The sequence below is a fragment of the Canis lupus genome, chromosome X (assembly GCF_003254725.2).
Source record: "Canis lupus dingo isolate Sandy chromosome X, ASM325472v2, whole genome shotgun sequence".
NCBI lineage: Eukaryota > Metazoa > Chordata > Mammalia > Carnivora > Canidae > Canis > Canis lupus.
Genome location: NC_064281.1, coordinates 68,021,659 through 68,037,987, shown reverse-complemented (window position 1 = coordinate 68,037,987; position 16,329 = coordinate 68,021,659). Strand labels below are relative to the sequence as shown.

Below are 16,329 nucleotides of genomic sequence, written 5' to 3'. Positions count from 1 at the left end.
ATATATATAATTCATTTCAACCAAAGTTAAATCTATCTTTTGAGTATACCTTCAACTTTCATGCTGCAGTGCCTTTTTGAAAAAAAACTCTGTATTGTTCCTCCTACCTAGAATTCATTCTTTCCTATATCTGTATCAAAATCCTATCCATTCCTTAAGATTCATTTCAAATCATCTCTCCTCCATGAAGTATTCTAGTATTGCTCTAATCAGACTTATTTCTTGTCTTTGAATGCCAATAGGGCTCAATCATCAAGCAACTTAAAACTGTTCTTGCAATATACTCCTTTTTTATGCCCTTGAAAACTTTCAAGTGAATATACTTTATCTCCCCAACAACATTATAAGCCTTTAGTGGGAATCAATACATATTGTTTATCTTGTAATCCTTATAGAGCCTTAAAAAAACATAATGCATACAGCAGGGGTTTAAAAAATATTGAATGAAGGAAACAATAAATTAATACCAACGTCTTAGTTAAGGAACTGGCTGGTTGAACGTTACAACAGACTTCAGACTAAATTAGTTGTGTTGCCTAAGTTTTTATATGACTGTTACATATGTAGTTGTTTTTATTAGTGTTATTATAACTACATCATAATCATTAGCCATAAAAGGACACCTATATGACACTTGTGCTCACAGCAGTGAGTTTTTCAGGGAAAAGGTGGACAAAAGATTTAACAGTTTCTCTTGAGTAAGCTATTGGTTGTATGGATAAAAACCAATCAATCATGTTAAGGACTTGCTAAACATATTTCCAGGTATAATGTATGGCTACTGAAGAACTAATAGAAATAAGGTGTAAGTAGGTTATGAGGTCTGTATCTTGAATGGGAACATTTGAGAGCATGGAAGGGTAAGTCACTTTAATTGTAACAGAATAAGGAAGTTTAACCAACAGTAACAAAGGATTCTCATATTTTACCCCAGAGATTAGTTTTTAACTAAGTTTTTATTTTAATTCCAGTTATTTAATATACTGTTATATTAGTTTCCGGTGCACATTATAGAGATTCAACAATTCCATACATCACCCAGTGCTCACAACAAGGACATTTTAATCCCTATCACCTATTTCACCCATGCCTCCACACAATTTTCCTCTGGTAACAATCAGTTTGTTTTCTATAGTGAAGAATCTGTTTCTTGGTTTCCATCTCTCTTTTTACCTTTGCTTATTAGTTTTCTTCATTAAATTCCATGTAAGAGTAAAATCATATGGTATATATATACATATATATATATAGAGAGAGAGAGAGAGACTGATTTACTTGGCTTAGAATTATACTCTCTACCTCCATTCATGTTGTTGCAAATGACAAGATTTCATTCATTTTTATGGCTGAATAATATTCATATTTATATATGTGTATATATATATATATACACATTACTTGTTCTTTATCAATTCATCAATTGGTGAATTGGATTTCATGGATTTCATTGTTTGGCTATTGTAAATAATTCTGCTTATAAACATAGGGGTGAAGCATTCTTTTGAATTAGTGTTATTGTATTTTGGGGGTAAATTCCAAATATTATGATTACTAGATCAAAGGTACTTCTATTTTTAACTGTTTGGGGAATCCATACTGTTCTCCACAATGGCTGCCCTAGTTTGCATTTCCACCAACAGTACAGGAGGGTTCCTTTTTTTCCCCACATCTTTGCTAACATTTGAGGTTTCTTGTGATTTTATTTATTTATTTTTTATTTTTTGGCCATTCTTACAGGTGTGAGGTCACAGGTGTGAATATCTCATTGTAGTTTTTATTTACATTTCCCTGATGACGAGTGAAGTTCTTTTTTATATCTCCTTTAGTTGTAATGTTAGATTGCTGTTTTTGTTGTTTTTAATTTTTTCTTGCTTATTGAGATAGGCTTGTATTACTATTTATTTCCCTCTTAGAACCACGTTTTGCTGCATCTCAAAGGCTTAGGACTATTTTGTTTTCATTTTCATTTATTTCCATGTACTTTTGTATTTCTTCCTTGATTTTTTTTTTTTTTGGTTGACTTATTCATTGTTCAGTAACATGTTATTTAACCTCCATGTATTTGTGGTCTTTCCAGTTCTTTTCTTTCTTTCTTTCTTTTCTTTCTTTCTTTCTTTCTTTCTTTCTTTCTTTCTTTCTTTCTTCCCTTTTTGTTTGTTTATTTGTTTGTTTTTCTTTTGGTTGATTTCTAGTTTCATAGTGTTGTGGTCATGAGAGATGTGTGGTATGACTTCAATATTTTTTAATTTGTTGAGTGGCCTAATTTTTGTGAGTGGACTCGTTTTGTGGCCTAATATGTGATCTATTCTAGAGAAATTCAATGTGCACTTGAAAAGAATGTATATTCTGCTATTTTAGGTTGGAATACTCTGAATATATCTGTTTAAATCCATGTGCTCATGTGTGTCATTCAAAGTCATTGTTTCCTTTTATATTTTCTGTTTAGACTATCTGTCCTTTGACATAAGTGGGATGTTAAAGTCCCCAAGTATGCTTGTGCTACTAATTATTAGTAACTCTGTTAATCCCTGTTTTATGTACCTGGGTGTTCTCATGTTGGGTACATAATCATTTACAATTGTTATATCTTCTTTTTGGATTCTCCCCTTTATTATGATATGGTGCCCCTGCTTTATCTCTTGTTACATCCTTTGTGTTAAATTTTGTTTTGTCTGATATAGGTATTGCTACCCTGGCTTTCTTTTGACATCCATTTGCATGATAAATGTTTCTCCACTCCCTCACTTTCAATCAGTAGGTGCCTTTAGGTCTGATATGGGTCTCTTGTCAGCAGGATATAGATTATTCTTGTTTGTTTGATTTTTAATCAATTCTGTCTCCCTATGTCTTTTGATTGGAAGATTTAGTCCATTTATATTCACAGTAATTATCAATAGATATGTGTTTATTGCCATGTTGCTACTTTTTTGTGGTTGTTTCTATAGTTTGTCTCATTCTTTCTTCCTTCTTTTTCATGGTTTGCTGGGTTTCTTTAGTGATGTACTTGGGTTCCTTTCTTATTCTTTGCTTATCTCTTACTAGTTATTGAACTACAATTACCATTAGTTGGTATATAACATCCTCTGCAATCTGTGTATATTAATAGTTGCTGAGGTTTGAGCCCTTTCTTTACTCCCACCCCCACATTTTATGTATATTGTGTTATATTTTATATGTTTTTATTTTGTGAATCCCCTGACTGATTTTACAGATAAATATATCATATATATATATATATATATATATATATATAAAATACTCACATTTATGTTCTTTTTCCCACTCAGTTCTCTTTAATATTTCTTGTAGGGTTGGTTTAGTGCTTATGAACTCCTGTTGTTTCTGTTTCTTTGAGAAACTCATTTTTCATTTTACTATTTTTTTTTTCTGAGAAACTATCTTTTTGTTTTCTATTCTAAATGATAACCTTGTTGGATAGAGTATTTTTAGCTGCAGATTTTTCTCTTTAAGCACTTTGAATATAACATGCTATTCCCTTGTGACATGCAATGTTTCTGCTTAAAAACTTACAGATAGCTTTATGTGATTTTCCTTGTATTTAACTCTCCTTTTTTCTTGCTATTTTTAATTTTTTATCACTAATTTTTGCCATTTTAATTACTTATGTCTTGATATGAACCTCCCTGGGTTGATTTTTTGGGGGATCTCTATGTTCCCTGGATCTGGATATCTGTTTTCTTCCCCAGATTGGATAATTTTTCAGCTCTTTCTTCAAATAAAATACCTTCTCCCTTTTCTCTTTCTTCTTTTTCTGGGTTTTCTGCAACACAAATGTTTTTATGCTTAATGGAGTCGCTCAGTTTTGCAAGACTATTCTCCATTTGCTTATTTTTTCCTCTCATTTGCTCAGTTTGGTTACTTTCCATTGCTCTGTTTTATAGGTCTTTAATTCATTCTTATGTTTCATCCCCTCTGCTATTTATTCTATCAAGTGCATTTTTAATTTTATTTATTGTGTTCTTCATCTCTGATTGGTTCTTTTTTATCTCTTTGTTAAGGGTCTTATTGATGTCCTCTACTCTTTTCTCAAGTCCAGTGAGTATCTTTATGATCATTGCTTTAAATTCTCCATCAGGCATATTATTATATACATTTATCTTAGGTTTCTTGCTGTGAATTTGTTCTATTATTTTATTTGTGATATATTTCCCTGTCTCCTCATTTTGTATAACTTTCTGTGTCTGTTTCTGTGTGGCAGGAATGCCAGATATGTTTCCTGATCTTGAAGACAATGGTCTTATGGAGAAGAGTTGCTGTAGCAACCTCCAGTTCAGTGTCCCCTACTCCCTAGGATCTGGCACTTTAAGAGTGACTCGTGTGTGTTTTGTGTGTCCTGTTGTGTTCTGGTTGTTTTTGCCTTCAGTCTGGTTATCTGAAGTCTTTTCACCTGTTGTAGGCAGTGTTTAGTCTCTAGTAGGTGTGGGGTGCATTTTAACAATGCATAGGCTAGTCTGCTTGCCAAACCTGGAACCCCCACTACCAGTATGAGTTGGACTAAGTGGCTCTGCACAGCATGTGTGGTCGGGGCACATATTGTTACAAGATGCATCTCAGGCTTCTGCAGCACCCACTGCTGCTGTCACAGCTAATGCTATGGCGACTGTAACCACCAGGTCTAAGGCCCCACAAAAGGCATGGGTCAAGAGAGGGTACTGGTAAGGTTTGTGCTGGTCTTTTGGGGAGGGAACCCATGGCCCTGGGACTGAGGAAAGGTGATTGAAAAGGGTGAATCAGCTGAAGGGTGAGGAGGTCAGGGCTTTGTGTGAGCATGTTAGGTAGTGAATGTGGGCATAGTGCTCATTCCTAGAAGTGGCTGTGTGTTTACCCTGAGGGGCAGGAGGGGAAATTACCAGCTACTTTGTTCCTAGAGGGTCTCTTCGATATCCTTATCTCTTCTGGGGTATGTTCTGCAATGAGTAAGTCACTCTCCCTCCCATGTGACCCAAGTATTTACCTAACTACTGGTTCTATAATATATCTGCTCAGGGTGTTTGACATACTGCCTCTTTATGGGCAGGGACTCAGCTTCCTAAGACTCTCAGAGCTCTTCCAGAGCCAAGTTCATTGGTTTTTAGAACTCCAAGGTTTAAGTCGTACTCATTGTAAGAACTCATGATATTCAGACACTCTCACTTTTAAAGCCACATGTTATGGGGGTTTGTCTTCCCTGTGAGGTATCTCTGGTGTTATCATCACTTTCTTGCCTTTCACCATTCTCCTGGCTCCCTCCTGTCCAGAGAGGACCATAGTTCATGTAGACCTCAAATGACATCTCCACCTTTCCTATCTTCTTTAATGTGACCTCTTCTCTACCTTTGGTTGTGGAGCTAATTCTGCCCATCATTGGGTCATTTTCTGGATTGTTTACAATGATATGTTGTCTAGTTGTATCCATGGGATGAGATGAATTTAGGGTCCTCCTACTCTGCTATCTTCCCCTATCTCCCCTACTTCTGATAGTTTTAATAAACATGATCACTGGTATTGCTCTCTTCCAGTGCCAATTCTAGTAATATGTAAATATTATATCTATATATTGGTTTGGAAAATACGGTATTATTTTACTATGTTTCAGAGTAAAATCTCATGTAATGCTTTTTGTTTTAAATTTCAGTAATACCTGTTTCATCCTAAAATATCAGGTATCTGAAAACTACTTGATTTCAATTTTGTCACTTTAAGTTACCTTATCTTACATAGTTTTTTTAAGCATATTTACAAAAATCATATTTCCTGATCACCAGGGCTATGCATTTTCCATTCTGTTTAGTAAAATTAAGATATGAATGGAATAGTTTCACCATGAACAGAATATATTAATGGCTGGGGCACCTGGGTGGCTCAGTCAGTTGGGCATCTGACTCTTGCTCTTGTCTTAGGTCTTGATATCAGGGTCATGAATTCAAGCCCTACATTGGACCCCATAATAAGCATGGGGTCTACTTAAAAAAAGGTTTTAAAAATTAGAATATACCTAATTGTTATATTTTTCATTTTAGAATGGAGGGTTATTTTTTATATATAAGGAAGCTTGTCTTGATATGTGATATTGAGAGATAAACCATAGACAGCAATGTAAAGAAGTGAGGGGAGAAAAGTTTATGCTTCATTTGAAAGCACCAGTAAATATATGCCATTTCATTAATATCTATGGTGTACTCAATGATTAAATTTAAAAATACTATTAGTTTATTATTATACCCAAGTATGATCTTATTATTTGCTATGCCCTTAAAAATTGGTTCACACCAAATGATAACCACAATCCTTATGATCAGGATAAAACTAGAAATTGCATATAGCTTTTAGATGTTCTCATAACTTTAGCTGCCTTCCATACAATGCCTTTAGGATATTATCTTCTTACCAATGTATAGGATTTTTGCATGGAGGAGGTAACAGCCCACTGTTTTTGATTTAATACCCTTTTAATCAGTTGCCCAAGAACAAAACTAAAGAAAATAAATAAGTTCTTACAACTGGGGTGGTCTTCTAGTATTGATTATTGGAATCTATATACTAGGATAGCACTTGCTAAAGTGTTGTGCTTTTTTACATAAAAATTGCTACAGTCTAATAATTGCATAGAAAGTCTCCATAAACCCCATACCCAGTTTCCACTATTATTATTTTATATTAGTATGACACTTTTGTTATGATTAATTAACCAATATTGACACATTATTATTGGCTAAAATGCATTCTTTATTCAGATTTCCTGTTTTTACCTAAGGTCATTTTTTTCTCTTCCACATCACATTTGTCATGTCTTCATAGGATCTTCTTGATTGTGACAATTTCTCAGACTTTCCTTTTTTAAAATTTATTTATTCATTTTACAGAAAGAGAGAGAGAGAGCAAGTGAGGGTAGTGGCAAAGGGAGAGAGGATCCTCAAGATGACTCCCTCCTGAGTATGGAGTCTGATGTGGACCTCCATCTCAGGACCCTGAGATCATGACCTGAGCTCAAACCCAGTCGGCCACTCAACTGACTAAGCCATCCAGGCATCCCTCAGACTTTCCTTTTTTTTTGTGACATTAATAGTTTGAAGATTACAAACCAGGTACTTATTAAATGTTCCTCTATTTGGATTCATCTGCTGGCTTTTCTCGTGATTAGACTGGGGAGCTTATAGGTTTTGTGGGAGAAAAGGACAGAAATAAAGTACCATTCTCATCACATCATACCAAAGGTATATACTGTCAAAATGACTGAGTACTTCTGTTATTAAACTTAATTACCTGGCTGAGGGAGTATTTGTCAGGTTTCTCTACTGTAAATTTACTCCCTCCCTCACCTCAGCAGTTCTATACTGTATTGCTTTTTTTTCCTTAAGATTTTATTTATTCAGTCATAGACACAGAGAGAGAGAGGCGGAGACACAGGCAGAGGGAGAAGCAGGCTCCACACAGGGAGCCCAATGTGGGACTCGATCCCGGGTCTCCAGGATCACACCCCAGGCTGCAGGCGGCGCCAAACCGCTGCGCCACCGGGGCTGCCCTATACTGTATTGCTTTTAACAAAAAAGTCTATGTGCAGCCCACACTTAAAGCACAATATTCACCCCACCTCCCTGAGGGCATACTATGTACATAAATCATATGGAGTTTTTCTGCATAATACATATGTCTCTATTCAATCACTTGTTCAAATCAATATGGAATTATGAATATTTTTTACTTTTGTTTATAATCAAACAATATTTTATTTTGTTGTTAAAATCGTTCTGGCTTTGGTCAATGGGAGCTTTTTCAGTTTGTTCTTTTGTCCCTTTGATGTGACATAGCCCCCATCATTATTTTTTGAGGGCTTTCTTACTTTATGGCACCACAAAATGTTCCAGGTTTATCTTGCAGAATATGACATTACAACTTGAGTTTGATTGTTTGTTTTTTAATTAGGGCCTTATTGTTCCCCATTCTTCCACCTTGATTTCATTTTTTTTATCTTTAAATATGAATTTTACACTGATATGCATATAACACTACAAGCAATTTTTCCTTACAAATTCATAGGAAAGACATCAATAAGACTATTATTAAGAAGATGTCTTACAAAAATCAGAAAAAAGACAGACAAATTTAAGCAATAAACTTTAAAGTATAAGTGACTGGACATTTATGAGCTGTGTTACAGTTTGATATTAATATGTTGTTCTTGAGGTCACATATTAAATAATACAACACATTTTGTCTTTTAGTTCTATTTCCAAATGCAGAAATGAAATAGTTGCCTTTCAAGTATCAGAAATAACAACTATAGACATGCTTAATCATAATATTTAAAGGAATATGAACCTAACATATTGTTAGATCTCTAGATGGAAAGGAGTCCCCAATTTTTCAAATCTTAAACACATTTTAGTTAATTTTAAGTTAAATGAATATGCAATACTACACTGATAGAAATGAACCATGAGAACCAAGGTACCTCATTCTCAAGAATGAGGTTGTAAGTAACAAAGATTTAAAATCAACCAATAGTTCCATCACTAAAATTGTTTGGAATCATTGCACTAATATTAAATTATTTGTTAAAATGTTCTAAATTTAGTAAAATGATTAAACAATTTCTATAATTTTGTACAGTACATTTTAAACCATAGGCAAAGGTATTTAACCTTAAACTTTCTATAAACTACAAATTGCAGATTGTTCCTTATTTCCTTTTAAGTAATAGTTTCTACTGAATAATGCAGTATAAAAAAACTTGCTAAGTGAAAGACATCAGAGTGAGAAAAACAAATATGTGAATCTACTCATTCACAATTAGAATCTAAAAACAAATGAATAAACAAACAAAAATCAATGTATGTCTTATAAGAAGCATGATCATAACACACTTGAAATATTTGTTCTGGCTTTTGGAATGCTAAGGATGAAATAATGAAAAGAAAGGACACCTAACAAGGTAGTTGTAATGAAGCAAAAATGTAGAGTTAGTAGACAACTAAGACAAAAAATGATAATGACTGGCTATTGGTATGTGCATATTTACAATATGGGATCATAATACAGTACAGTTCCTGAAGGAAGTACATATTTACAATTCAAGTACATTGGAATATATTTGGGTTTATAAATATGCAAACCAATATATTAATATAACTATTTACTTTTTTCTTTCTCCAAATTTTTACTTAAATTCCAGTTAGTTAACATACAATATAATTAGTTTAGGTGTAGAATTTAGTGATTCATCACTTATATACAACTTTAACACTTTGGATTTAATATCCGTTAGGAATAATTGTAGGTTATTCAGTTATGTTGCATGTTAATAATTTAGTCCTACATCAGGCTCCCCACAGGGAACCTGCTTCTCCTTCCCTATGTCTCTGTCTCTATCTATTTATTTATGAATTAATAAATAAAATATTTTAAAAATTGCAACCTACTATCCCAGAAGTTATATAGCATTTTCTTGGGTAATCACAAAAATATCTAGGAAAATTAGTATATACACTATTTCTTAAAATGTCTGTATCATGTTCAATCTAATATTATACTTAATGTCATTTCACAAAGTCTTGTGCATGTTTACGTTATAACAAGAAGACTGAGTTCCTACAAAAGCATCATTTTGCACAGTTGATTGCCATTTCTCATGTTATGTAGCTTTTTCTACTGATACTATGTTTTGAATTTATGGAAGCAAAGAATTGTCAGGCAGATATATTGGGGGGAAAAAGAAACCTTATATCTAGAAGCACATTTAGCAGTCCTCTGTACTTACGTAGAGACACAGTACAGGAAATAAATAAAGATTATTTCCAAATAAATAAGCATAGCTTCATGTTGAACTATTATATAATTTAAAATATATCAAAAATATTTATTTTCCTATGGCTCTTTTACACTTCAATTATATTGTCAAGGTCATCAGTTGTGTATACATATATATGGGGAAAATAAAATCTGGTATGAAGAAATAAAACAAGTAATAATCTACTAGGTTGCTACTTTGGACGAGATTAGAGTACAGAACATAATTTTCTTCCATGCAAACAGTACTAGTAAACACAAAAATAAAGACAAACTCAAATATTTTATGAGCTATACTGTATTTCTTATTTCCTTTAATGTCCTGAAATAGCTGACATGTTCTATTTCCTATGTTCAGATATTGCTGCTATAAGCACCATTTCATTACTTGCTTTATGCAAAATATCTTCATGATTGTAAATTACCTATGAAATGAATACTACTTAAAATAATTATCAAATGCCAAATTAAGCTGTTCTTTACTATCACATAAAGATGATGTATTTATTGAGTGTAAATACAGTAACTATGTACTGAGGAACAGATAAGAATATGCTGAGCAATTAGAGCTTTTGTTTTGTCAGAACTGCCCTCACAGAAGTCAGAAAGAGTTCCTATTTATGTGATTTATTACACTAGCACAGAGAATCACAAGTATATAAACATTGAAGCCACAGAAGATATTTCCAAAATTTAGTAATTATAATAATCATCTCTTATTACTAAAACAGAAATCCTAACAGAATTGGAATGGAATCAGAAAAATAAACTCACAACCCTAAAACATATTTCCTGTTAATTATCAAAACATATGTGAAATTACTGTTTTCCTTTATAGACTTAGAGGAGGGGGTTTCTTATAAACCCTGATTGGCTACTTACAAATTCAGATAATTATAGCACTTTTATTTAAACACTAAATGTTAGTTGTAGAGAATAAGTTAACCTAGTCTACAGTTTTCAGTTATGTGACTGAAAACTCCTACCTTGCTGTAGAATCTTCTGTATTATCATCAGCAATCATCTCCAAATCTTGTAAGTGTTTCTCACAGGCTTCTTTAAACAAATTCTCTTCTGAAACTGCTTTAGGAGTATCTTCATTTGCTCGAAGATGTTCTATCAGGTTTTGTGAGTGCCAATTCTGAAAGGCTCTTTGATGGTCGGGGCAGGTCCTGGCACTGGTGTTAGTATGTTGGGGTGGAAAGGATTGTTTCTTTTTTTTTTTTTCAGTCTGTTTCTGTCCTGAGCATGGTTGTTCAACCTGCCCTGAACCCGGTTCCCTCTATGCTCATATCCTTCCTGTTTTCAGTGTTGGGCGACCCTTGCGAAGAATGACTAAATCACCACCAGTGCAGCCTTAGGATCTGTTTCACATGAAACTTTCTTGCCAGACACTGACATTGTTGCAAGAGGAAAGACAAAAGCCTTCTCTTACAAAAAGGAAATGGGGCCTTTGTTATCTCCTGTTTCTCTGCCTCTTCTGCAGAATTAACAAAAGCTTAAGTGCTGAGAGCAGTCTTTCTTGCTTTCCTCCCTTCCCCCACTGCCTGTGGTGCACTCTAGCTTTCTAGTTGAAGCAGAGAACTGAAGCTAACAGTGTAGATGGGAACTCACACTGACAGGATGATGAGATCAGACATTAATGTAAATCAGCTTAGCATAGGAAAGCAGCTACCACAGCACACTGCAGCTGCTAGATTTGCAGGCTCACAGCCCTCCCACTGACTTGCAAATATCTAACCCAGCTTCTTCCTTACCCTAAATACAATAGTTGAGGCTTAAAAGCAGACAAGTAAGCAAAAGCAGTATTTAAACTCACTTCCTTCTATATTCCCTCTACTCACCCCACCCTCTGCCAGATTAGCCCACTTCTGAGAATATGCCACTTTGTCCTAGAATAATTTGTAACAGGAGATTCATGATGATCTTTTTTCAGGTCATTTTGGAAATTTTTATAGGGTTCATTAAGGGACAACATCTTGTCATCAGTCCTCACATGCAGGTTTATAATTCACATCAGTCCTCTCATGCAGCTTTGTAGCTATTTTCACAAAATATCTAAAAAAATGTTAATGGTCTTATTATATTAATATTTGCTTAAAAACCTGAACAGTTTCAGTAGAATAAGAAAGTGTTGGTTACCCATCACTAAACACTCCCACACCCCACTAGCGAAAGTATTAATAGTATTTTAAGTCTATACCTGAAGGAAGAGAGCAGCGTTTTTCTAAGCTGGTTAGGTTAAAAAAGATACCTTCTCTCAGTGACAATAGCTTGAAAACAAATAGTCTATTCTGGCTCTATGCCTGTATAAACACCTCTTTATTATGCTCTTTACTTTCACAGGGAGTGTTAAAGGTCTATTTTCTTTGTTCAGAAGTCTTTGTGACAGGAGTAAAAAGGACATGTCTTGAATCAACTCCAAATTGTCACATAGCTCAGTAATAACTATACACAAAGTACTTTGATATCTAAATCAGGATCATTACATCGTACAGAGAGAAGTATTTCTATAACAGTCATGTGTCTTAAATGCTTTCAACAATGTCATTTTGAAATTCAGTTTGAATTTTTTCCAGTTTCCATGTAATGTAAACAGGTGCTAAGGGAGAAATTATCCCAGTGTATTCTTAGAAAGAATATCAGAATTGTAAGGTTTTGGTTTTAGTTCTGGCTTTGTAGTTAATGAGCTGTATGATCTTGAATAAGTAACTTCACTTCTTTGTATCATGGTTTCTTCATACATAGTATGGAGAGGCTGAAGAGATTTTTAAATTTCTACCTACAATAGATTTTAAATGCTTAGAAACTGAATATCTTTTTCAATGTTTTGGTAGGTATGTTACCTGCAGTTTTCTATAAATATAATTATAAATTTCCCTTTCCTCTCTTGTTTTTGTAGGTGTAATGGTAAATATGTGTCAATTTGGCTGGGTGATGGAATACCCAGAAACTTGGTCAAACATTATTTTGGCTGTGTCTGGATGAGTTTAACATTTAAATCAATAGACTGAGTAATGTAAATTGTCTTCCTTAATGTGTGTGGGCTTTATCCAATCAATTGAAGGCTGATCAAATATATAAAAGCAATTAATAAAGAACATAAAGGATCTCACTGATAATATAATAAGACTAGGGAAATTCAACAACCCATTTATATCAATGGACTGATCATCTAAGCAGAAAATCAACAAGGAATCAATGGCTTTGAATGATACAATGGACCAGATGGGCTTAACGTATATATACAGAACATTTCATTCTAAAGCAACAGAAACACTTTATTTTCAGGTGCACATAGGACATTCTCCAGGGTAGATCATGTATTAGGTCACAAAACAGGCTTCAACAAGTACAAAAAGACTGAGTTCATACCATGCATCTTTTCAGACCTTGGAGTTGCTATTAATGCTATGAAACTTGAAGTCAACCACAAGAAAAAAAAATTGGAAAGACCACAAATACATGGAGATTAAGCAGCATGCTACTAAACAATGAATGTGTCAATCAGAAAATCAAAGAAAAAACTAAAAACATACATGGACAAATGAAAATGATAACACTATAGTCCAAAACCTTTGGGATGCAGCCAAACTGGTCCTAAGAAGGAAAATATTGCTTTATAGGCCTACTTCAATAAGCAAGAAAAATCTCAAATAAACAACCTAACCTTACACTGAAAAGAGTTATAAAAAAGAACAACAAATGAAGCTTAAAGACAGCAGAAGGAAAGAAATAATAAAAATTAGAGCAGAAATAAATGATATAGAAACTAAAACAAAAACAAAAACAACAGTAGAATAGATAAATCAAATCAGAAAAATGGTTTGAAAAAGTAACAAAATTGATAAAATCCCTAGCCAGATTTATCAAAAAGAAAATAGAAGGGACTCAAATAAATAAAATCCTAATGAGAGGGGGAGAGATCAAAATACCAACAGTCATAAGAGAACATTGTGAACAATTATATGTTAACAAATTGGATAATTTGGAAGAAATGATTAAATTCCTAGAAACATAAACTGAACCAAAACTGAAAAAAAAATGAAATAGAAAACTTCAACATATTGATTGCCAGCAATCACCACTGTTATTTAACATTGTACTGAAAGTGTTAGTTTTAGCAATCAGACATCAAAAAGAAATAAAAGACTTCCAAATTGGTAAATAAGAATTCATATTTTTCACTATTTGCAGAAGACATGATAATCTATATAGAGAACCAAAAGAGGGACACCTGGGTGACTCAGCGGCTGAATGTCTGCCTTAGGCTCAGGGCGTGATCCCTGGATCTAATATTGAGTCCCGCATTGGGCTCCCTGTGAGGAGCCTGCTTCTCCTCTGCCTGTGTTTCTGCCTCTCTGTGTGTGTGTCTCTCATGAATAAATAAATACATCTTTTTTAAAAAAGAGAGAGAACCCAAAAGACTCTACAAGAAAATTTCTAGAACTGATACACAAATTCAGTGATCACAGGACACAAAATCAACCATTGAAATCTGTTGCATTTCTGTTCAATAATGAAGCACCAGAAAGAGAAATTGAAGAATTAATTCTATTTAAAATTGCACCAAAAATAATAAGATACTTAAGAATAATCCTAGCCAAAGGGAAAAGATCTGTACTCTGAAAACTATGAAACAATGATGAAAGAAATTGAAGGTGACAAAAGAAGGGGAAAAACATTCCATGCTCAAGAATGGAAGAACAAATATTGTTAAAATGTCTAAACTACCCAAAGCAATCTTCACATTTAATGCAATCCCTATCAAAAATGCCACCATCAGGGCCACCTAGGAGGCTTAGTCCTTGAGTGTGTACTTTGGCTCAGGTTGTAAACCTGGGATCCTGGGATCAAGTTCTGCATCAGGCTCCCTGCAAGGAACCTACTTCTCCCTCTGCCTATGGCTCTGCCTTTCTCTATGTATCTCTCACGAATAAATAAATAAAATCTTTTTAAAAACCACCACCATTTTTCACAGGACTAGAAAAAATATTAAACTTTTTTTGGAACCACAAAAGATTCCTAATAGTCAAACCTATCTTGAAAAACAAAATTAAAGCTAGAGGCATCACAGTTCCAGACTTCAAGTTATATTACAAGACAGTAGTGATCAAAACAATATTATACTGGCACAAAAACAGATGCATATTTTAATGAAAGAGAATTACAAATCTAGAAATGAACATAACCACATGGTCAATTATTCTTTGACCAAGTATTTAAAAATATCCAACAGAAAAAAAGACAAATCTCTCCAACAATTACTGTTGGGAAAACTGGGCAGCAACAGCATGCAAAAGAATAAAGCTGGGACACTTTCTTACACCAAATACAAAAATAAATTCAAAATGCATGAAAGACCTAAATGTGAAACAGGAAACCATCAAAGTCCTAGAGGACTACACAGGCAGTAATCTCTTTGACATTGACCAAAACAACTTCTCACTAGATATGTAGTTTGAGGCAAAGGAAACAAAAGCAAAAATAAAATATTGGGACTTTACGAAGATAAAAAGCTTCTGCACAGTGAAGAGAAAAATCAACAAAATTAAAAGGCGACCTTTCTAATAGCTGAGTAATATTCCATTGTATACATAAACCACATCTTCTTTATCCATTCATCTTTCGTTGGACACCGAGGCTCCTTCCACAGTTTGGCTATCGTGGCCATTGCTGCTAGAAACATCGGGGTGCATGTGTCCCGGCGTTTCATTGCATTTGTATCTTTGGGGTAAATCCCCAACAGTGCAATTGCTGGGTCGTAGGGCAGGTATATTTTTAACTCTTTGAGGAACCTCCACACAGTTTTCCAGAGTGGCTGCACCAGTTCACATTCCCACCAACAGTGTAAGAGGGTTCCCTTTTCTCCGCATCCTCTCCAACATTTGTTGTTTCCTGCCTTGTTAATTTTCCCCATTCTCACTGGTGTGAGGTGGTATCTCATTGTAGTTTTCATTTGTATTTCCCTGATGGCAAGTGATGCAGAGCATTTTCTCATATGCATGTTGGCCATGTCTATGTCTTCCTCTGTGAGATTTCTGTTCATGTCTTTTGCCCATTTCATGATTGGATTGTTTGTTTCTTTGGTGTTGAGTTTAATAAGTTCTTTATAGATCTTGGAAACTAGCCCTTTATCTGATATGTCATTTGCAAATATATTCTCCCATTCTGTAGGTTGTCTTTGAGTTTTGTTGACTGTATCCTTTGCTGTGCAAAAGCTTCTTATCTTGATGAAGTCCCAATAGTTCATTTTTGCTTTTGTTTCTTTTGCCTTCGTGGATGTATCTTGCAAGAAGTTACTATGGCCGAGTTCAAAAAGGGTGTTGCCTGTGTTCTTCTCTAGGATTTTGATGGAATCTTGTCTCACATTTAGATCTTTCATCCATTTTGAGTTTATCTTTGTGTATGGTGAAAGAGAGTGGTCTAGTTTCATTCTTCTGCATGTGGATGTCCAATTTTCCCAGCACCATTTATTGAAGAGACTGTCTTTCTTCCAATGGATAGTCTTTCCTCCTTTATCGAATATTAGTTGCCCATAAA

At 34.2% G+C, this 16,329-nt stretch overlaps 1 protein-coding gene across 2 annotated transcripts in view; it reads right to left on the bottom strand.

Annotated features, from left to right (window-relative positions):
* The window catches only part of KLHL4 (kelch like family member 4), a 161,459-nt gene extending 150,260 nt beyond the window's left edge, over nt 1–11,199 (bottom strand). The window contains exon 1 of one of the 2 annotated variants that reach the window (XM_025431809.3): nt 10,773–11,199. In XM_025431809.3, the coding sequence (XP_025287594.1) occupies nt 10,773–10,810 (38 nt within the window). In that variant the 5' untranslated portion in view covers nt 10,811–11,199. The remainder of the gene's footprint in view (nt 1–10,772) is intronic. The other variant, XM_025431807.3, reaches the window with a different exon arrangement.
* Nucleotides 11,200–16,329: the final 5,130 nt, after the last annotated feature.